Source organism: Prenolepis imparis, unplaced genomic scaffold (genome assembly GCF_030444845.1).
Source record: "Prenolepis imparis isolate NDT839.2.m4 unplaced genomic scaffold, iyPreImpa1.0 SCAF_6, whole genome shotgun sequence".
Lineage (NCBI taxonomy): Eukaryota > Metazoa > Arthropoda > Insecta > Hymenoptera > Formicidae > Prenolepis > Prenolepis imparis.
In genome coordinates, this window is record NW_028141164.1 from 13,214,565 (window position 1) to 13,239,409 (window position 24,845).

Genomic DNA, 24,845 nt, shown 5'->3' on the forward strand with positions numbered 1-24,845 from the left:
TTGCGATAAAAAACTGAACACATTAAGCAGTGCCGTAACTAGGCAGGGGCAACAGGGGCACAGGCCCAGGGCCCAGAACAAAGAGGGGGCCTTGAAATGAAACTGAACAAAAAAATTGTTCAAATATAATAATATTTTCAAATTTTAAATTTTAAATTGAAGAAGAACGATTATGCAATTTTTCCATAATTTCGATTGAATATAATATTGTTAAAGATATTAATTATGATGATATAATCAATTAATTTGCTGCAATGAAAGCCAGAAAAGTGCAATTAAAATAATTATTTTTATTTATAAATATGAAATAAATATGAATGATTTTATATATATCTTATCTTATTTCTTGTGTACACAAAAATTATTTATAAACAATTGTTACATCGTTTTCGATTTATTATTATTTTTCCCCCAAAATAATTAAGGGATTGAAAAATAAAACCTTGCCCAGGGCACATAAAAAGCTAGTTACGGCACTGACATTAAGTACAACATAATAATTTGTAAGTTTTATGAAATGTATTTCTGTTTCTAATTATTTCTTATTAATTTATGCTCTGTTTATTTTATACTATATATATTTTATTTACAATCTTTATTTCGAATATTATTTATATTCTATTTACTATTTAGATATGTTCATTTAACTATTACAAATTTAATCTAAATTTTTTATTTTTAAATATTCTAAATATATTTGTTATTTCTAAGTATAAATAATAGTTTAAATTAGACAATTAAATTATATGAGTAATCAATAAACAATAAATGCAAGATATTAATTTAGTTTAATATAATATTTTAATAATTTTGATAATAATATCCAACAAGACTTACAATAATTCCTCCATATTTATTAATGCTAAAATTTATTTTGTAAATTTAGGGTGTTAAATGAACATAACTTGAGTCACTATATGGGAAATCTATATAAATCAAAAAGTTCATTTAAAATGACGAAAGAAGGTTTGATAAGAACGATGAATAAAATGAGTATATGGATAAATCAGACAACTTATCCTACTGTGAAAGTCACGCATGAATCTGAGCCTAATAAAACCATCGTAAGGTTTACCCTAGAAAATTATAACACATCGGGTGATTCTGTTTTACACGTACCTGTGAACTATGCTACGGAAAGTGAATTCAATTTTAGCGATCCTTACTTTATAGATGAACATGATACTGTTGAAATTACATTAGAATACGAAGATGGTTGGGTGATAGTCAATGAACGACAAATTGGTAAATATTAATCAATTTATTATTTATCATTTCTCTGTGTATTCTGTGTATATAATTAAAGTTCTATATCCGTATTATTACTTTATCCGTATTATTTTATAAAAATTTTAAGTATTTTATTTGCTATATAAAATATAATAATTTATTATTTGTGTGTAAATTATAATTTAAGATGTTTTATTATAATTATTAATATAAAATTAATTAATTAATTATTAATGATTGTATAAAAACCGTTTATAAAATAATTAATAACATATGTATCTGTGATTTCGTATATGATGAATTTAATCATTCTTTTGTAATAAATTTAAATATTTATATAAGATTTGTTAGCCATGATATATGCAATAAATTCTTCAAAAATCAAAAGTAAATTTTAATTTAATTTTAAATAAAACTTTATATTCAATTAAATTTGTTATAATTTATTATACAATTTTTAATATTGGTGCAAATTAATTAATAATTTACTTTTTTATTTATATTACTTCTAATTTTTAATATATTTTATATACACTTGTATGTAAAAGAAACTATACGTACATGCTTAAAAAATTTTGGTGTTTTAATAAATATCCATTAAAAAAAAAAATAATCCAAAAATTTGTTATTTAACAGGGTATTATCGCGTGCATTACGGAAACTACAATTGGATAAAAATTTCGGATTATCTAAACCTACCTGATCAATCTTTTAAAAAAATACACGTTCTCAATCGTGCGCAAATTATTGATGACGCTTTTCACTATATGATAACAAATCAACTCGATTCCTTCATCTTCTGGAAGATTGCAAGATATTTAAGCAACGAAATTGATTATGTGGCATGGTATCCTATGTTTAAAGGTTTGGAATACATATCGAGTGTCTTTCCACTGGAACTTAAAGAAACTAAATTTTTTGAGGTATTACCAGGTTTCTTGTCCATCAATTGATATGTATTATTAAATACATATTAAATATTTGAATATAATATAATGATGATTTTGTTTAAACAATTGTCACAAAAATTCTAAAAAAAAATATAGCTAAGAAGTTTCACAGTTATGCTTATGTACATTATTTTATTGGATCAAAAATTATTTACGAATAGTCAAAGACGCTACTGACAATTGAATAATTGAAATTTATAAAAATAGAACAAATCAACAATTTTTATATAAGCTCTTTTATCATTTGGCTATATAATGAGAAAGATAATATTACACAACTTAAAATTATAGAAAAAGAAATTGATTTATAATATATAAATCTTAATAATTAAAATCAAAATGGTATTGTAGAACAAACACAAAAACATTTATTTATAATTAGATATATTAAATTAAAAATAAGATGCACAATGAAAACAATTCTTTATGATTTAGCATCTTACATTGTATTATTTTATTTAAATATATTTATTTCTTCATAATAAAGATATAATGTAAAAAAATGAGTTTATTATTAATATGTATTTAAATATATATAATATATATATATAAATATTATATATATAATAAATTAAATATATATATATATACTTATATAAATATACATATATATATATATATTTATATAATTTTATATATATATATATATATACATATATATATATATATAAATATTTATATTTTTAGTTATATATTATATATTATATAATTGTTTTCAAAAAAATAAAAATATTTATTATAATCATATAATTTTTTCAACAGAAATTTTTCGATAAAAAATTATTAGAGAATTATATATACGGGTTACACATTCAAAATATATATTATATTATATATTATCTACATGTATATATATTATCTCTACTTGTGTTGATATATTGACATTAAACTATAATAGAGAAATTTAAACTATTATAGAGGGACAGAAAAGTCACACAGAGTATATAAAAGATTATTTATATTTCTGAAATTTTTAATAAGTTTGGCATTAGTTTATAATCATTACTAGCTTAGAAAGATTAGCAATTCTTTATTTTTAACTCATTTTGTCATTTTATTTTCTTTCTCGACGTGATATTTTTCTTTATAATAATAAAAATATAAATTTTAATATATAATATTTTTTAATATAAAATATTTATCTCAATTTTTAGCAAAAAGTGCAGAGTATATTATATCCACTGCTTGAAAAGATTAAATACGAAGAAGTTCCCAATGAAGACGATTTTATAAAACTTTTAAGACAAGAAGCTGCAAAATGGGCATGTGTTCTTGATGTTCCCAAATGCAAAGAAGTAGCCAATCGAAAATTGGAACAACATCTTACAAATCCAGAAAGATACAAGTAATTTCCTTTTTTAATACATTTAAATAATAGTTTATCTTTAGTTAATTTTTTTTGCAAGTCTCTTATACAATGTATAATAAATTCTTTGACTAAAGATATAAAATTAAGATATCCCTTTATATAATATTATACAATATAGCGTACTATATCCATAAAATCTTATATAATTCTATCAAAAAACCCATATCTTACATTAAAGACGGTTGGTCTTTTGCTAAAATCATTAACAACACAAAAATCAAAGAAAACGAATTATTAATGTCGTTAGATGTGTCGTCATTATTCACTAACATCCCAAAAAATCTCGTTATTAAAGCTGTTGAGAAACGCTGGAGCGACATTGGTAAAAACACAAAATTCAGTCTGTCTCAGTTCATATATGCTATTGAAATAATCTTAGACTCGACAAGTTTTTCTTTCAATGGAGATTTTTATGAACAAATTTTTGGTAGCCCCATGGGGTCACCTTTGTCTCCCATACTAGCTGATATGGTTATGGATGACCTCGAAACACAATGCCTTAAAGTAAAGAGTTGGATTTCGATACTTCAATTTATTTCAGATATATAGATGATATTTTAGTAGTGACTCCTAGAGATAAAATCAATACTATTCTTCATACCTTCAATAAATACCATGATCGATTAAAATTCACACATGAAATTGAAAACAATAACATGATTAACTTTTTAAATACAACAATCATAAGAATGAATGAATCTTTAATTACTAACTGGTATCGTAAACCGACCTTTTCAGGCAGATATATTAATTATCTTTCGAGTCATCCATACAATTATAAAATTAATACGATTATTAATTTGGTTGACCACGCAATTTTACTGTCCAACGAACAATTTCACAATGACAATATAGAATTAGTTTAAAAAATCCTAGTCAACAATTGTCTCCCTTCTAATTTAATTAACCGAATTATTAAAAAACGACTAAGATACTTATACTTAAATAAAAATAATGACGAACCACAAAAAGACAAGCAAAATAGATTCGACATCACTTCGTGTATCACTTTACCTTATATAAAGCACTTCAGTGAAAACATAAAATATTCCCTTCTTAAAGTAGGCTTAAATGTAGTATATTCGATCCCGAAGAAATTAAATTCTATTATTAAACGTGGTAAAGATAAGATCTCAAAATTAAAGAAAACTGAAGTCGTATACAAGATCGATTGTAAAGATTGTGAATTTTCATACATTGGACAAACTAAGAGACATCTTAATACCCGCCTAAAAGAACATAAAAATAATATAAAATTGAGAGCATGAGAGCAATTATTCAGTAGTAAGTAAACACAGAGTTGAATTTAATCACGATTTCAATTGGGATAATCCGATTATTTTGCATAATGAAAAACACACCAGAAAAAGAGAAATAGCTGAGATGTTTTATATAAAAAAGTTTAATAATACTCTTAACCTACATAGAGACACAGAGAATTTAAACATTATATACGATAAGGTTATTAAAGTCGTTTAATGTTTGTTGCTTTAGGACTTAAATATTCACAGTTACTGATTAGTCGTGTCATAAGACACATGTATTATATTTATTATTAACCATCCTTACACCACATATACCATTTATATAATGGCATTTCATTTGACACCGTAATTAATACATCTGACTGTAAGTTCGTCTATACTTATGTATCCAATCATAACCATGCTATAATATTGTATGTTTAAAATATTGTAATAACTGTTTCAGTTCACATTTGATAATGACCTAAACCTAAGGTCGAAACGTTATGAATTTTATCCAATAAATGAATTCAAATTAGTCCAGTTTTTTGGTCGTCAATACAAACCTTCTTCTATATTCTTTACGACTGGCGGTTTTAAAAAATATATATTATTATTATATAATATTATAGAATTTTGTTTTCTATTAAATTTCATAGAATTTCGCCGTGGTGGAAAGAATGGACATATTGTAACAGTTTAGCAAACCTGCAGCAAACGTCCGGACCTCTTATGGCACACAATTCCACTTGGTGGGAAATCTACGAGCTGGGATTGAAAACATTTGACATTAAATTTCTGGCTTGCCTTGAAAATCCATTTATTATATTTGAATCTATAAACACAATGGAAAATATTGGGGAGAAATATGGTGCAAATCAAGTATATTATTTCCTTGTTGCTGTCACAAGGCACGGAAGAAAGATTGACATACTTAAAAACATATTAAAGAAGTTGGACTATATAGAACATATGTAAAGTTACTTTTTTTTTTAAATATATATTATTGTGAACTTTGCCTATATTATGTACATATATTTATTTACATCTGCAAATTTGTTTTTATAGAAATAGTAACAATATGAATGCAGTATTAATAGTTATTATTAATAGTTTGTATTCTGAGGATCAACTCAATATGGTAAAAATTTAATATGTTTATATGTATAAATGTTAAATGACTCTTTTAGTGCAATATAAATCTATAAATTAATATTAATGTGAATATATCAAAATAATGTATTTTACAGGTACATAAGTATCTGGAAAAAAAGGTGGAGGATTTGCATAATTCTGCAATAGCTAGCCATGAAGAAAATAACAACAATTACAATGTAACTGAAAAAATAGAGGTAAATTTTATAAATACAATTATCAAAATATACTCACTTATTAATCGTTTTCTTAGTTTCATTTATTTTTGTATGTAAAGTGTGTTAATGTTATTGTATCTCACATAAATAGATAAGCAAAAATTAATATCAATTTTATTTCTCTCCGCGGTAAATAAGTATAATTTTTTATTTGAACTATTTCTGAAAATACATTTCCGAGATTGTAATTTTTAATGAATAAGACAGAAATTTTTAATTTAGTTTTATGGTCAAACGAAAAGTCGATTTATAAATTAAGCTTTTAGAAAATGTTTTTTATTTAATTAAGTTTATTTCAAATGTTATTTTAATATAATATGAAATTTCATGATATACGCATATTTTAATTAAATATGCGAACAATTCGTTTATTAATGCCTAATTTCGTCACTTCTATATAAGTTCTCGATTATTTTATTAAGAAGATCTTTTTATGTCTTTCTTTATCTGAAAGATAGCAATTGGGAGGTACGAAGAAATCGGGCATAAATAACTAATTTAATAATAAATGAGTAGGCTAATGTAGAAACTATAAAAAAGTTTTGAAAATTTTGCAAAAAAAGCACATGCTTCTTTTTTCAAAAATATGATAATATTAATTTCTGCTCATTTATTTGGACAGAAAAAGGGGTATTATATATAGGGTGAGTTTTTTAAATTGTGTGACGTCTACCGTATCAGAATTAATTAATGCTGTTATGTTGCCTCCAAAAAGTAAACAACTATTGTTTTAAACTTTCTCTTTATAAATGCGTTTTTTTCGAGATATGTAGGTGTCTCAATTTAAGAAACTCACCCTGTTTATTAGGAAATAGTATCTAGTTCTAAATATATTAGGAATTAGTAATTATGTCACATCAGAGTCTTATAATACAAAAATAAATAAATATTAATATTAAAAACAATTTTGATTATTGATAATATATTAATGTGGCTATCATAGAAAATTATAATAATATAGAAATTTATTTTAGATCGATTTAAACATAATAAAACGTTTAATAAAAATGAAACAAGACATTGACTTAATTAAAACCAAACTGAATATTCGCCGTAAGGAAATCGAACTACTTGAATCATTATTTAGAAGAATACTAACAATCGTATAAAAAAATAATGACGTTTATATTTCTATATTTTCGAAAAATTAATTTTTATACATAGCTTATATTTATAATTTTAACTATGTATGATTTGATACATTAATGATACTCCATAAGTTTGCATTTACAAAAATATTTCATGTATGTAATTTATAGATTTTCTTATCGTACTGCAAATATGAAATATTTGTTGTACATAATATATTATTAAATAAGATTGTATGTCTATTTAAGATATAAATTAATATATTTTGTTAAAGGTATATAAAAAGAAATTTGTTTGCTGAATATAATTATGTTGGATCATTAATGTATCAAAATGTACTATTTTTTTCAATTATATTTTGTAATTTTAACCTTTTCTATATGTGTAATATTATTTTTCAATATTTATTTATTAATTTTTACACCTTCTAAGTCTATTACTGTAATAAAAAATATATGTGTATCAATATATGTCTATAAATAATTGTATTAATTATTAATTATTAATACGCACATATTAATGTATGTATATTAAAGTGCAACAAATATGTATTAAATATAATGATACATATTAATATAACATATTATATAACATTTATAATTTTAAAATTATATAAAATTGTTAATGTTTATATATATAATAATAATACTGTATACATATGTTTATATATTTAATTAATATTTAAATATATTTATATATATGTATATATATGCATATTGACAAATTGATGTTATATTAATATGTGTTATTAAAATTTTAAACATTATATAAAATTCATAATGTATTTTTTAATTTAAAATAAATTAGATAAATTAGATAACAATTCTTATATAAATATATATATATATATATTTCTATTTAATTACCAAACCATTTAAAGACAAAAATACTTCAAGCATAAAAGAAGAGTATTTATATATGTGCAATAAACAGAAATTAAAAAAAAAATTGTTATTCCATTATAAAATTAAGTTCCCATTAATAGATATAAAATTAAAATAACTACATAGTTATGTGTTTAATTATATATATTATCAATTTTTACATTTAGTATTCTATAACATATTCTTCAAATTTGTATACATTTCATAAAATCAAGTTGTAGTTATTTAAAAGAGAGGGGACTTATTAATTTTTTTGTAGTAATTCTAAGTTGTGCAGGAAATTATACAATTTTAGATTTTGTTTATTTAAGTAAATTTTCATACTGAATAAAATCAAGCTATCTGAGGCTTATTTGCGCGAAAAATTGAAAAGCACAATTAAAATCCTTTTTCGCATACAATGTATGTACATATTGTATACATACATCATAGTTCTGAGAACTTTATATTCATACCATTATTTTTCTATTTTCCATTTCTAATATTCTTTAATATTAAAATTGTCGATAAGAAGTTGTTTGAAAAATGTAGTACATAAAAAAATTAAAAAGAACTAATTGAAACATAAATGAATATAATCTAAATTCTAGAATTTAACAAGTATATATAAATAAAGTCCTACTTTAAAAATATTTGTGAAATTGGCTTTGTCTGATTTAATAAATGTTCTCAATGGATAAAAAGAAAACATTTAATATTTTAAATTTTAATAATACTAGAACAACACAAGCGCGCGCTACGCGCGCGCCATTCTTCAGTTTTATGTTTATTAAAAAATAATATAAAATTTCTTTAAACTCGATTAATATTTTTTCATAGAAATCAATTGATTAAAGCGTTAATTTGGTAATTAAATTTTAAAATAATATGTTAAAATATTAAAATAGTAAAATGTTGTAAAATTGTAAATAATATGTTATAATATCTTATTCTCGATTAATATTTTTTGATGGAAATCAGCTGATAACTTTCAAAAATATTAATCGAGTTTAAAGTATTATATAACATATTATTTAAAACTAATATTATTATTTTTTAAAATTTTATTTTGAACAAACTGTCAAACTGCTAATTCTCGCGATAACAGCCTCTCGATGCTACGAATATAACACACAGCGCGAATCTTGACAGCCAATAAGCATCGCGGAAAAGCGACAACAATAAACTTTGATATATGCGAGTATCGATTTTACATATCTTTCTTAGAAAAGAAAAGAATTCAACCTTTTTGTCACGCAATTACCCTGCCATGAGCATAAAATATTAAATTCGAGTCAAAAATAATAAAATAATAACTCGCACTTTATATATCGTAATTTTATTATGCGCAAAATAAGAATGTAGAGAAATTAAGTAGTACGAGTCAACAATTTCTCAGTACGGTTAGCCTTTTCGTCGCGCAATCATTTAATCATTAACATAAAATTATAAATGCGAGTCAAGAACAATAAAAAATTATATGCACTTTATATATCGTAATTTTATTATGCGCAAGGTAAGAATGTAGAGAAATTAAGTAGTACGAGTCAACAATTTCTCACTACCTTTAGCCTTTTCGTCGCGCAATCATTTCATCATTAACATAAAATCATAAATGCGAGTCAAAAACAATAAAATAATAACACGCACTTTATATATCATAATTTTATTATGCGCAAAGTAAGAATGTAGATAGATTAAGTAGTACGAGTCAACAATTTTTCACTACGGTTAGCCTTTTCGTCGCGCAATCACTTAAACATTAACATAAAATCATAAATGCGAGTCAAAAACATTAAAAAATAACACGCACTTTATATATCACTAGAACAACACACAAGTGCGCGCAATGCGCGCACTATTCGTCGATTTTATATAAAAAAAAAATGATATTTTTATATAAAGTTTGTTTCAACTTGATTAATATTTTTTGATAGAAATCAGCTGATTAAAGCGTTAATTTGTTAATTAAATTTTAAAATAATAGTATGTAATAGAAATGATAAAATAATATGTTTTAAATAAAATGTTATAGTACATTAAACTCGATTAATATTTTTTGACAGAAATCAGCTGATAATTGTGCGCCGTATGGGGTCCGCGGTTTAAAAATATTAATTTTCAATATTTTAAAGCGAGCCAAAAATTAATCTTTCATATATGTTATCAGTACATGGTCTGCACATTTTGATGGTACCATCAGCATAACAGCCTACAAACTTTTTAATATAATATAGGTAAAATGAAACCACGCCGTATGCGATCCGCGGCTTAAAAAATTTAGTTTTCTATATTTTAAAACGAGCCAAAAATCAATCATATATAAGTTTCAGTAGTGTATTGTTTGCAGATTATTTTGGTACCATATCAGCGTACTACCTTTTTAATCTAATATACGTAAAATGAATCCGCGCCGTATGGAGTTCGCGGGTATAAAATTTTAATTTTCAATATTTAAAAACGAGCCAAAAATTAATCTTTCATATATTTCAACAGTACATTGCCTGCACATTATGATGGTACCATCACCATACCAGCGTACTACCTTTTTGGTCTAATAAACGTAAAATGAATCCGCGCCGTATGGGATCCGCGGCTTAAAAATTTTAATTTTCAGTTATTCAAAACGCGCCAAAAATTATTCGTTTACATATTTCAACAGTACATTGCCTGCACATTATGATGGTACCATCACCATACCAGCCTACAAACTTTTTGGTATAATATACGTAATATAATTGTGCGCCGTATGGGATCCGCGGCTTAAAATTTTTATTTTCTATATTTTAAAACGAGCCAAAAATTAATCGTATATAAGTTTCAATAGTGTATTGTTTGCAGATTATTTTGGTACCATTAGCATACCAGCGTACTACCTTTTTGGTCTAATAAACGTAAAATAAATCCGCACCGTATGGGATCCGCGGCTTAAAAATTTTAATTTCAGTATTTTAAAACGCGCCAAAAATTAATTCTTTATAAATTTTAACTGTACATTGTCTGCACATTATGTTGATACCATTAACATACCAGCCTACAAACTTTTTGATTTAATATACGTAATATAATTGTGCGCCGTATGGGATCCGCGGCTTAAAAATTTTAGTTTTCTATATTTTAAAACGAGCCAAAAATTAATCGTATATAAGTTTCAATAGTGTATTGTTTGCAGATTATTTTGGTACCATCAGCATACCAGCGTACTACCTTTTTGGTCTAATATACGTAAAATGAATCCGCGCCGTATGGGGTTCGCGGGTAAAAAATTTTAATTTTCAGTTATTTAAAACGCGCCAAAAATTATTCGTTTACATATTTCAACAGTACATTGCCTGCACATTATGATGGTACCACTACCATACCAGCCTACAAACTTTTTAGTGTAATATACGTAATATAATTGTGCGCCGTATGGGATCCGCGGCATAAAAATTTTAATTTTCTATATTTTAAAACGAACCAAAAATTAATCGTATATAAGTTTCAGTAGTGTATTGTTTGCAGATTATTTTGGTACCATCAGCATACCAGCGTACTACCTTTTTGGTCTAATATACGTAAAATGAATCCGCGCCGTATGGGGTTCGCGGGTAAAAAATTTTAATTTTCAGTTATTTAAAACACGCCAAAAATTATTCGTTTACATATTTCAACAGTACATTGCCTGCACATTATGATGGTACCATCACCATACCAGTCTACAAACTTTTTGGTATAATATACGTAAAATGAATCCACTCCGCATGGGGTCAGCGGCTTAAAATTTTAATTTTTAATATTATGCGTAACTATAGTATACATATGGTATATCGCGGTAATAGATGTCGATACTCATTTCTACTGCGCATTCGCAATTCGAATTATATTAAGATTATCGAAAAGTGTCGGACAAAATATATTTATGACTCTAATTAAGGAAATATTTATTGTCCTTAAAAATTGCTACGGAATCTTAATTGTTAATTTGGATTTATGTCTCACTTCTATTTTTAACTTAATAAATATATTACTTTATAATTAAATGAATAAATTAAAAAATATTAATATAGCGAGCTAATTAAATTTTAAAATAATAATATGTTATAATAATTAAAATAGCAATATGTTGTGAATAATATGTTGTAATATTTTATCCTCGATTAATATTTTTGTTACAGAAATCAGCTGATTAAAACGTAAAATTGCTAATGAATTCTTAAAATAAGAATATGTTATAACATTTAAAATAATAATATGTTTTAAATAATGTATTATAATTCCTTAAATTCGATTAATATTTATAACAGCTATCAGTTGATTTCTGTCAAAAAATATTAATCGCAGATAAGGCATTATAACATATTATTTATAACATTATTATATTAATTTTTATAACATATTTTTATGTTAAAATTTAATTAGCAATGTAATGCTTTAATCATCTGATTTCTATCAAAAAATATTAACCAAATTTAAACAAACTTTATATAAAAATATTATTCTTTTTTATTTAAAATCGAGGAATGGCGTAATGCGCGCTTTTGTTATTCTAATCCTTTTCTAAAAAAGACATTAAGTCGATTCTCGCAAGTATTTTTGCCTTTTTTCCGCTAAAATATTAATCAAGTTTAAAGTATAATAACATATTATTTAAAACATTATTATTTTATTTTACTTTTTGGACTAACTGTCAAACTGCTAACTGCTAACCCTCGCGATGACAGCCTTTCGATGCTACGAATATAACACACAACGCGAATCGACAGAGAACCAATCAGCATTGCGGAAAAGAGGCAACAATACTTCGAGACTTTCGAGAATCAACTTAACATACACTTTTTAGAAATGGAAAAAACATAACAAATGAAGAGAACGACAATTTTACATATTCGTGTTTCACGTATAAAAATGTACAATATTATTATTTCGGAGTTAAAAGGAATCATCGACACGATGAAAGATGAGAGCAGCATAATAGACGTTTAATGTGTAATAATTGAAATAATTCTTTCGTTTTACTAAAGATAGAATATTTTCATTAATATAAATACAGTACAAATATCAAACACACACACATACACACACACCCAATTTTTATTTAAATTTTCGGTAATGATTTTGTGAAAATTATGTATGAGAGAGAGATGTGTATCGCAAACAATATGAGATTTCAAGACTTGAAAAAAATAAAAAAGTAATAATATTTATACTGTCGATGCATGACGTTTATTTTTTATTTAACACACACTCTTGCACAATTATTTTGGCTTATTTTATTACGCGCTCGACAATAAATAATCGGCGAAGCTTTTACGCAATCTCCGCGATTTTTTCGTCGTTGAAAATTCAACGAAATATAAAACATAGTAAAGTGTAGTGCCCAATTCTTGAATATCGGCGACTTTTGAGTGCGTCGCGAGAGAAGTCGCCGCATCGTCTTTCGATAAGGCTTTCCGATAAGTGGGCCTTGAAAAAAGCGGGGACGCGAGAACGGAGCATCGGTTTTATTCGCGCGTGAATAAACTCTCGCGATTATCGCAATTTACCGAAACACGTCAAAAAAGTAACGCAAATGCAAAGTGCTTCGAAGCTTTTATAAGAACAGTTCTCGACACAGAGGTTGGTTTCCTGCAGGAAAAATAGGTGACGGCGAAGGATCCGGAGTACGCCAAAACCTGTAGAAGAAGAATAGTCGAAATGTGAGTTGAATTATTTATTGCATTATTTATTGATAAAGCGGTAATAGAAAAATATACGCCTATTGACTGGATTTCGTGTCAAGTTAAACTCGCAATATAGTACGTTGCAGTTTTTTCAGAGATTGAAATTTTTTTAATATCGTTGAAAAGATCTCTTTTCCTCTTTCGTGCCGCGTTTATATTTCGCGTTTCGTAGCGAATTAAAATCCGGTCCCCTACGGGGGCGGTTGGGGGATAGAGCACACTGTAATTTTTTTCGTACTTGAGAGCGACAATTTTAATTTACAGATACATGTTTTACGCACAAAAATGCACAATAATGTAAAGTTTCGGCAAAATCGGAAAGGATGGAGCTCTCTTTCAGTATTTCCAGTCTTTTTATCACATTGATATTCATAGTTTTAAAATATAATTAATATATAATATGTTTGTCATTAGTAAAAACCACTTTTGAGGGAGACACATTTTATTTCTTATTTAATATATTTAAATTTTTTAATAATCTTATAAAACACACATACACAAAGATAAAATTGATGAATAGATACTTTATTTATATATAAGTATGTAAAATACTTAAGCTTTTATATTATTTATATATTTAATATTTATATTCTTTATATTCTTTATATTATATTCTTTCTTGATCACTTGCGTGCATTTTGAAATAAATTGCTTAAAATTTATATTATATTATGAATATAGATTTCATAATGTACTAATATCTTATATCGTTATTGATCAATAAGCTGTCTTTAACATCCTTGGAAGCAGTTGACATAACGTATTTATATTGTGGCGTCATATACCAAGCACTGTTAGTTTTTGATGGTCTTTCGAAAGGATAAGATCGTGTGACTGTGCATATATAATTTTCAATATATTATATAGTTTGTAGTGATAATTGGCTCGATTTACTGCAATTAATTATTACAAAGAAATATACTTGCACATACAACTAAACTTGTGGCATTCATATTTCAATATACAAAGTGAGTTGTTACAAATACATTATGAGAATACTTATACATTTGTCTTTAAGTAATAGTACGTGAAAAAAAGAATAAAACACAATTAAATTGATTCTAATGTACATGCAAAATACAAGCATAATATACATAATTATATTTTCTCAAAGTTATCTATAACAGTTTTAATACAAAATGCCGATAATTTTAAACGTGTGCTTTTTGTACATTTTTTTATATGTTATGTATATGTTTCAATAACTTATGTGACTCATAAAAATTTTATATTGAACAAAATGCTTTTTTTAAAATTTAGCAATATTACATCACATTTATTTTATCTATTCCAAATATAATGTTAAAGATGTTCAATTATTAATATCAATTTATAAAATATTTAAAATGTAATTATATATTTGGTTCTACATATTTTATAATTAAAATTTACCTTATATATATAGTCTATAAAATTACATTAAATTTAACATAAACGTAACCAACAAAAAACAAATATTAAATTTCGTTATTCTATTTGATATATATACATATATATATATATATATATATATATATATATACATTATTAATTAATATATACATATATATGATTTAATATATTACTAATAATTATTACCAGAATAATTGCGCTTGATTTGCATTTGATTCCATATATTTATGAAAAAATATATTAAAAAATTTAAATAAATTTAATCGCACTAAATAAGTAACAGCTAATGTATAAAATTACAGAATAAATAAATATAACACGTATCAAACAGATACAAATAAAAACAAAATAAACAACATGTGAGTTTTGAAACGTGTATGAATTAATATATTTAACTTTATAACGACAATTGCTTTGTTGCGGATTCAACACGATTTTCCGTTGAAACTGAAAACTTCTAAATTTTTAAATTAATAATTAGTAATCCGATTAAGTTTTCTTTATGAAATAAATTTATATTTTATTAATGACAATATATCGGAAATATTATTATATTAGAAAAATTCCACAAGATAAAACCTAGATTATATTTTTTGCAATACGAGTTTTTATTAAAAACGAAAAATTGAATAAATTGATTTAATCAATACAGAATTAAAGTAACATAATTATAATATTGTTTTTATTTAAAATATTTGTGATTAATATTTATTATTACAGGAACGAAGTAAAGTCGACCCAACTAGCCAAAATTATATTTATTTAAAAAACCACAACGTTTCGACCATATGGATGTGGTCCTTATCAAGTGTAATATTACACTTGATAAGGACCACATCCATATGGTCGAAACGTTGTGTGTTTTTTAAATAAATATAATTTTGGCTAGTTGGGTCGACTTTACTTCGTTCCTATTTTAAAATTTTACTAGCGACTTTTTAAGTATCTAATTATTATTTTAATTTATTATTACGTTAATTGTGTTTAGATATTTGTAATTAATATTCAATATTTAATTTATTGTGTTTGTGTTATTGAAATTATGTCATTCATATGATTTATCATATGATTTATGATCTTCAAAATCGAGAAAAATATTTAAACTTTTTCCATAAAGCTTATCTTATTTATCTATTTAAGCTCAAATTATGATAAAAGAAAAGTTTTTCAATCTTCTCATTTAATGTTTACTTTTTCCATATTTGTATTTTTTCTAACAAAGAAATGTTTCAGCAGATATCTGGTGCAAAAGTTAACATGATATTTTTAAAACTATTACTAAGTAGCGGTTTAACATTTCTTGCTGCAACGGCATATCTTACCCCCTCCCAGAAAAATGAACAAGAGAAACAAAATAAACTCAACAATATGTATAATATAACGGTACATCATTATAATATTACAATTACACCACGTATTGAACAAAATATTTTCTACGGCAAAAGCAATGTTAGTATTCAGCTTTCTGCAACAACAAACAAGATAATATTATACTCAGAGGTGGAATGTATATCTGAAGTATGGCTCTCTGATAGTCCACCACAATATCGCAATATCCTAGGTAACAATGAAGAAATGATCGTTTATAAACCAATAATACCTTCGTACGATCCTGGAATGGAATTTATCGAGTTGATTTTCGCGAATGAGCTATCACCGGGAAATTATAGTTTGAATATGAAATTTTACAGTAATATAGCTAATGATACAAATTTAACAAATTTCTACAAACGGAAAGATAAATGGTGAGTAACTGTTAAAATGTTGAGTAAGTATTATTGTATTATATACATTATTTATTATACATTTATATATATATATATATATATATATATATATATATTACATTAAATTAATAATATTTGTTATAAAACATGCATGGATTTGTGTACTGTATTTATTGATGTAATTAATATGAAGTTTTTGCTTTATAATAATCTCTCTTTTTGTCATAAATATATTTCGTAATTCTAAAGAAAAAGTTCAAATAAATTAAATTTAGAAAATTATAAAAATAATTACATTATTTATTTTATATCCACAAACATTGAAGTAAACATTATATCACAATAATAGATAATATATATAATATTATGCGATGTAACGTAAGATATTATAATTGGGTGTGATAATAATAAAATAAGTAATTATTCAAATGTTATTGAAATTTTTTTTTTGGTTCTTGTCTGCTTCTTGTATTTAAAATATATAATAATAATAGGTGGTTAATGCCAACGCATTTTCATATACTTGGTGCTCGAAAACTGTTTCCATGCTTGGGCGAATTTATCTCTACTGCTTACAATATTATCATACAACATCATCGTTATAATTTGGCTTTGTCGAATATGCCGAAGATCAGCGATGACGAAAATGATGAAGAAATGATGTTTACACACTTCCAAACCATATCTGTATTGCCCACTTATCTATTGGCGGGAATAGTGACTAATTTCACTAGCAAACCTTTTACAAGTGAGAATGTTTACATGTGGTACAAAAAATCCTCCGAATCGCGCTTAACATTTGCATATGAAATTATTGGTAATGTCACATTGTTCTGGGAAAGAGAAGCATGGAAAGATGTAAGAGCACATCACAATGTGGATCATCTTGTGATTCCGCATTTTCAAGACGTAGGCGTCGTAAATTTGGGATTAATTTTTTACAGGTAAGCACATATGATTAAACACATATTAATTTAATTAAATAATAATTAATAATGTGAAATAATAATGTGAAAAATATAATATATTTACATAAATATTAGAAAATAAATTTGCTTTATTATATTTAAATAAATTTAAATAAAGCTCTCAACATATTTAATTAAATAACAAAACACAATTATTAATATCTAAAATTACATTATTAAGATAGATATGATTTTTATCTGAATATTTTATAAGAAACAAATATAATAATAAAAATTAAGTTGTTATCTTGTAACACTTAAATTAGAGATATTTAAAATGTAGAAACATATTATATGCATATATCTTTATATGTACTTGTATTGGTTTCAGTCAAATATCGGTATATATATATATATATACTACGGTATAGGCACACATTTACTACGTAAAATGCTAATTTTTAACATAAATAAAAATTTTTTAGAATAATTTTTTATAATTTTTAGAGAGAGAGATATTATGTGTGATAAAATATTGGATTCCGTTGTGCGTAAGAACGAAGTAGCCCAAGTAATAGTACATAAAATGATAAAGGAATTTATTCTTCATGATGTACATCCGTCATCACCATTTTGGTTTGTAGATGGTCTTCTAAGATTTTGTGGAACAGTTATCCTTAATAAGGTAACTTTAAACTATATTTAATGCTAATTGTCTCACTTACAAGCAATTGCAATATTTTAATAAGATATGTCGTAGACACTTTATATATATTTATATTTTTACTTAATACATAAATTTATGTATAACTTTTTTTTTATAAAAGTTCGATATTTTCTAAAAAAATTTTTTATAGAATGATTGCAATTTTACAAGATTTGCAATTTTACAAATAATTGTGCGACATACATATTAAGACAATATTAAATATTTTTGCATTTTTATTATTATTTTGTTAGAATCGCTATGCTTAAATCATATTTAAAATTCTTTCAAATTAATTCATTTAAATTAAAATAGATAATAGCTTAAAAGGTGATACATATTCTTACAGTAAATTAATAAAGAGAAATCTGTAATGTAAATTGTGTTAAATATGTATGTTAAATAGAATTTTCAAATAATTTTAATAGATTTTATTAAAAAGTTATATTACATATTATTCTGGACACGCGCTCTGTTATTATATATTTAAAAACTTTAAAATAAATAATATTATTTATTATTTATTAAATAATAATTTATTAAATTATGTAAAAATAAACATTATTAAATAATAATATTTCTTTTAGATATATGTAGAAAGCGCTATTGCTAAGCGCTAGAAAGCTGCATATTGCTAATGGAAGTATTATTGTCATATCGATATTATTATGTCAAAACTTTTTTCTACAGGCTGTCCCAGCATCTCGGATAATAGAATTGTTTGTGGTCCAATATCAACAATATTTCCTTGGTATAGACACTGATTACGATACGCCAAAATTCAACTGGTCTTCTAAAGTTCCTCATGTTAAAGGTATGACATTATAATTGAGAATTACTCGTTTTGTCAACATGTTATAAAGAAAGAAATAAACTATAGAAACTTTAATTGGATTTTAATTATACATATATAAATCTCATTATAACAAAATACATATTTATTTTTTAAATGTGTATCTCTTTATGTATATTTAAATACATATATTTATTTTGCTTGTATGTATAATATTAATTCTTTAACAAATTAGATGTTTTCACAAATGGATACAGTATAATATAATAAATCAAACATAATAAGTTATATATAATTAATTAGATTTTTACTGTGTAAATTGTTATAGTAATTATTATGTTGCGTATGTTGCAACACGGAGTTAATAAAGAGAAATTTTGGAATGGTATTTACAGCTTATTAAGAAGCAAGTAAGTAATATACTATACTATAATATAACAATTATATTTTGCGATAGAAAGCTGAACAAATTAAGAATAACATAATAACTTATAAGTTTCATGAACTATTTCTGTTTCTAATTACACAGGCCGACAAAAAAAATTTTTGTCAGTAACTTTAATTAGAGTATATGTTTTTTATAGATTTTTGGCTACAAAAAATAATTACGCTGTCCAAATTGCTCCATCACAGCAGGTTTTATAGTTATTTTGAATTTTAAGATAAGAAATTAGCGATTTAGAGAAAAATATATATAATATAATAAATATATTTATTAACTAAATAAATGTTTGCTATTATAATGTTAAAATCTTAATGTGACTTATTAAAACATAAATTATAAAGAAAATATTTTCTCACGTTGGAATTTAATAATACTTCTTTGATTCTGAAAAATTTCTTCCAGTCATTTTCGAGTTGTATTTCTTTCAAACATTTTTAATAAAATTACAATATTTTGTTTAAGAAAAAAGCAGTACCGAATAACATTGAAATCCGACTATTCGTTTTCACTAATCTTGTCAAACGTGAAATAAATGCCTCTGCTGTTCTTTTCACTATATTCTTAACACGTCAACATTTTTTCTATTTGTGAGACAATTTTATATTCTTTGCTAGTGAGGAAACTGTGTGTAAATAAAAAATTTACCTACTATTGTTATTTTAGTGACAGTTAGTGATTTAATATACATTTCTTCCTATAAATTGCTAAGTTCTCATCTTAAAATTCAAAATAACTTTAGAACCTGACGTGATGAAGTAATTTGGACAGCGGCATTGCTTTTTGAAGCCGAAAATCTATAAAAAGCATCTATACTGATTAAAGTTACTTGACAAAAATTTTTTTTTTCGAACTATGTTATTGTTATTAACTTATGCTCTGTTTATTTTATACAACATTTTCTAAATATTACACATTACAATTTATATTTACAATCTTCCTAGCGAGAAATGTTCGACGACGAATCGACGTCGATTTGACCAACATTTCACGCTGGGTTTATTTCGAATATAATTTATGTTCTATTTACTATGTAGTTATATATCCAATTAACTTTTACAAACAGATTCAAATTTTATTATTTTTAAGTATAAATTACAGTTTAAATAAAACAATTAAATTGTTTTTAAATTATATAAGTAACTAAATGAGTAATAAGCAAGAAATGCAAAATGTTAATTTAACTTAATATAAAATTTTAATAATTTTGATAATAATATCCAACAAGACTTACAATAATTTCTCCATAATTATTAATGTTAAAATTTACTTTGTGAATTTAGGGTGTTAACTGAACAAAACTTTAATTACATTATGGGGCTCTTTCTGTATCAATCAGATAATGATACAATAATCTCGCATGAAGTAAAAATAAAAGACATTATAAATGAAATAGATAGGTGGATAAATCAGAGAGTTTATCTTACTGTGAATGTCACGCTACAGACGGATGGTACCCAGATAAAGCTGACTCTAAAAAATTATAATATATCTATTAATCATGTTGAAGATGTATCTGTAACCTGTGCTACGCAGACATTACCCAATCTTATCATTAATAGGACTATTAATCTCGAACTAGAGGAATCTGATCCGTTTGTTACAGTTGATTTAGGTTACAAAGAAGATGGTTGGGTGATAGCCAATATACAACAAACAGGTAAATATTAATCAATTTATTATTTATCATTTTTTTGTGTATTCTACACAATTAACGTTTTATGTTACTTTATCCGTATTATTTTATAAAAATTTTAAGTATTTTATTTACTATATAAAATATTATGATTTATTGTAAATTATGATTTAAGATATGTTTCATTACAATTGTTATTAATATAAAATTAATTAATTAATTAATTATTGTATAAAAACTGTTTATATAAAAAAGAATAACAGTATCTGATCTCGTATACGATATGTTTAATAATATTCTTTCGTAATAAATTTAAATATTTATACAAGATTTGTTAGACATGAGATATGCAATAAATTCTTCACAAATCAAAAATAAATTTTAATTTAATTTTAAATTAAACTTTATATTTAATTAAATTTGTTATAATTTATTATACATATAATTTTTAATATTGGTGCAAATTAATTAATATTTTACAATTTACTTCTTTATTTACATTACTTTTAATTTTTTAGATACATTTTTTATACATTTGTATGTAAAAGGAACTATACGTACATGCTTGAAAATATTTTGGTGTTTTAATAAATATCCATTAGAAAAAAAAATAATGCAAAAATTTGTTATTTAACAGGATATTATCGCGTGAATTACGAAGACACAAATTGGATAAAAATTTCGGATTATCTAAACCTACCTGATCAATCTTTTAAAAAAATACACGTTCTCAATCGTGCGCAAATTATTGATGACGCTTTTCATTTTATGATAATAAATAAACTCAATTCCTTCATCTTCTGGAATATTACACAATATTTAAAAGACGAAACTGATTATGTGGCATGGTATCCTATGTTTAAAGCTTTGGAATACATATCGAGTGTCTTTCCACTGGAACACAAAAAAACTATATTTTTTAAGGTATTACCAGATTTCTTGTCAATTTATTGATACATATTAAATACATATTAAATACATATTAAATATTTGTATATAACATAATGATGATTTTGTTTAAACAATTGTCAAAAAAATTCTTTAAATAATATAGCTTAGAAATATCACAGTTATTCTTATTTACATTATTTTATTGGATCAAAAATTATTTACGAATAGTCATAGACGCTGCTGACAATTGAATGATTGAAATTAAATAAATAGAACAGATCAACATTTTTATATAAATCTTTTTATCATTTGGCTATATAATGAGAAACATAATATTACACAAATGAAAATTAGAAAAAGAAATTTATTTATAATATATATATATATATATATATATATATATATAAAATCTTAACAATTAAAATCAAAAAGGTAGAATAGGAACAAACACAAAAACATTTATTTATAATTAGATATATTAAATTAAAAATAAGGTGCACAATGGATACAGTTCTTTAAGATTTATCATCTGACATTGTATTATTTTATTTAAATATATTTATTTTTTCATAATAAAGATATATGTATAATGTAAAAAAATGAGTTTATTATTAATATGTATTTATACATATATATATATATATATATATATATATATATTTATATTTTTATTTATATATTATATAATTGTTTTTAAAAAGATAAAAATATTTATTATAATCATATAATTTCTTCAACAGAAATTTTTCGATAAAAAATTATTACAAAATTATATATACAGGTTACACACACACACACACACACACACACATTCAAAATATATATTATATTATATATTATCTACATATATATATGTATATTATATCTACTTGTATTGATATATTGACATTAAACTATAATAGAAGAATTTAAACTATAATAGAGAGAGAGAGAAAAGTCACACAGAGTATATAAAAGATTATTTATATTTCTGAAATTTTTAATAAGTTTGGCATTAGTTTATAATCATTATTAGCTTAAAAAGATTAGCAATTCTTTATTTTTAACTCATTTTGTTTTCTTTCTCGACATGATATTTTTCTTTATAAAAATAAAAGTATAAATTTTAATATATGTATAATATTTTTTAATATAAAATATTTATCTCAATTTTTAGCAAAAAGTGCAGAGTATATTATATGCACTGCTTGAAAAGATTAAATACGAAGAAGTTCCCGGTGAAGACGATTTTATAAAACTTTTAAGACAAGAAGCTGCAAAATGGGCATGTGTTCTTGATGTTCCCAAATGCAAAGAAACAGCCAATCGGAAATTGATACGACATTTCATAAATCCAGAAAGACACAAGTAATTTCTTTTCTTAATACATTTAAATAATAGTTTATCTTTAGTTAAATTTTTTTGCAAGTTTCTTATACAATGCATAATAAATTCTTTGATTAAAGATATAAAATTAAGATATGCCTTTATATAATATTATAGAATTTTGTTTTCTATTAAATTTCATAGAATCTCGTCGTGGAAAGAATGGACATATTGTAAAGGTTTGCTACTAACGTCCGGACCTCCTCTGGCACACAATTCCCTTTGGTGGGCAACGTACGAGCTGGGATTGAAAATATCTGACATTAAATTTATAGAGTATCTGGCTTGCTCTGATAATCCATTAAATATATTTGAATCTATAAACTCAATGGATAATATTTGGGAGAAATATGGTGTGAATCAAGTATATTACTTTCTTATTGCTGTTACAAGGCACGGAAGGAACATTGATATACTTAAGTTCATATTAAGGCATTTTGACAATATAAAACCTATGTAATGTTTTTTTTATAAATATATATTATTTTGAACTTTGCGTATATATATTATATACATATATTCATCTGCTATTTTGTTTTTATAGAAGTGTCAGTATAAATGCAGCATTAATAGTTTTTATTAATAGTTTGTATTCTGAGGAGCAACTTGATGAGGTAAAAATTTAATATGTTTATATGTATAAATGTTAAATGACTCTTATTGTGCGATATAAATCTATAAATTAATATTAATATGAATATCAAAATAATCTATTTTATAGATACGTAAGTTTCTAGAAAAAAATATGGAGAATTTGCGAAATTCTCTAATAGCTAACCGTGAAGAAAATAACAACAATTACAATGTAACTGAAGAAATAGAGGTAAATTTTATAAATACAATTATCAAAATTATCAAAACAAAACCACTTATTAATCGTTTCTTTATTTACTTATATTTACTTTTGTATGTAAAATATTTTAGTGTTATTGTCCAAATTCTCTAATAGCTAACTGTGAAGAAAATAACCCTGTAATACAAAAAGTAAAGGTAAATTTTATAAATACAATTATCAAAATTACCAAAACAAAACCACTTATTAATCGTTTCTTTATTTACTTATATTTACTTTTGTATGTAAAATATTTTAGTGTTATTGTATCTCACTATCTCACACACACAAATAGATAAGCAAAAATTATTATCAATTTTATATTTCTTTGCG

At 24.2% G+C, this 24,845-nt stretch overlaps 1 protein-coding gene across 1 annotated transcript; it reads left to right on the forward strand.

Annotated features, from left to right (window-relative positions):
• The first annotated feature begins 953 nt into the window (after positions 1 to 953).
• On the forward strand, positions 954 to 24,140 carry LOC145937435 (aminopeptidase N-like). Its single transcript, XM_083040454.1, has 14 exons — positions 954 to 1,245; positions 1,867 to 2,153; positions 3,335 to 3,525; positions 5,453 to 5,767; positions 5,862 to 5,934; positions 6,044 to 6,145; positions 16,446 to 16,957; positions 17,434 to 17,883; positions 18,355 to 18,532; positions 19,244 to 19,367; positions 21,299 to 21,448; positions 22,062 to 22,348; positions 23,472 to 23,662; positions 23,825 to 24,140. The coding sequence occupies exons 1-14, from the start codon at positions 954 to 956 to the stop codon at positions 24,138 to 24,140; spliced, it is 3,468 nt and encodes a 1,155-aa protein (XP_082896580.1).
• The last annotated feature ends 705 nt before the right edge of the window (positions 24,141 to 24,845 follow it).

Excerpts from the sequence above, each read along its gene's own strand:
- LOC145937435 (XM_083040454.1), top strand. The coding sequence starts at position 954 with ATGACGAAAGAAGGTTTGATAAGAACGATGAATAAAATGAGTATATGG. Across the intron at positions 2,154-3,334 it reads AAGAAACTAAATTTTTTGAG|CAAAAAGTGCAGAGTATATT; the intron begins GTATTACCAGGT and ends CTCAATTTTTAG. Across the intron at positions 21,449-22,061 it reads AGCCAATATACAACAAACAG|GATATTATCGCGTGAATTAC; the intron begins GTAAATATTAAT and ends GTTATTTAACAG.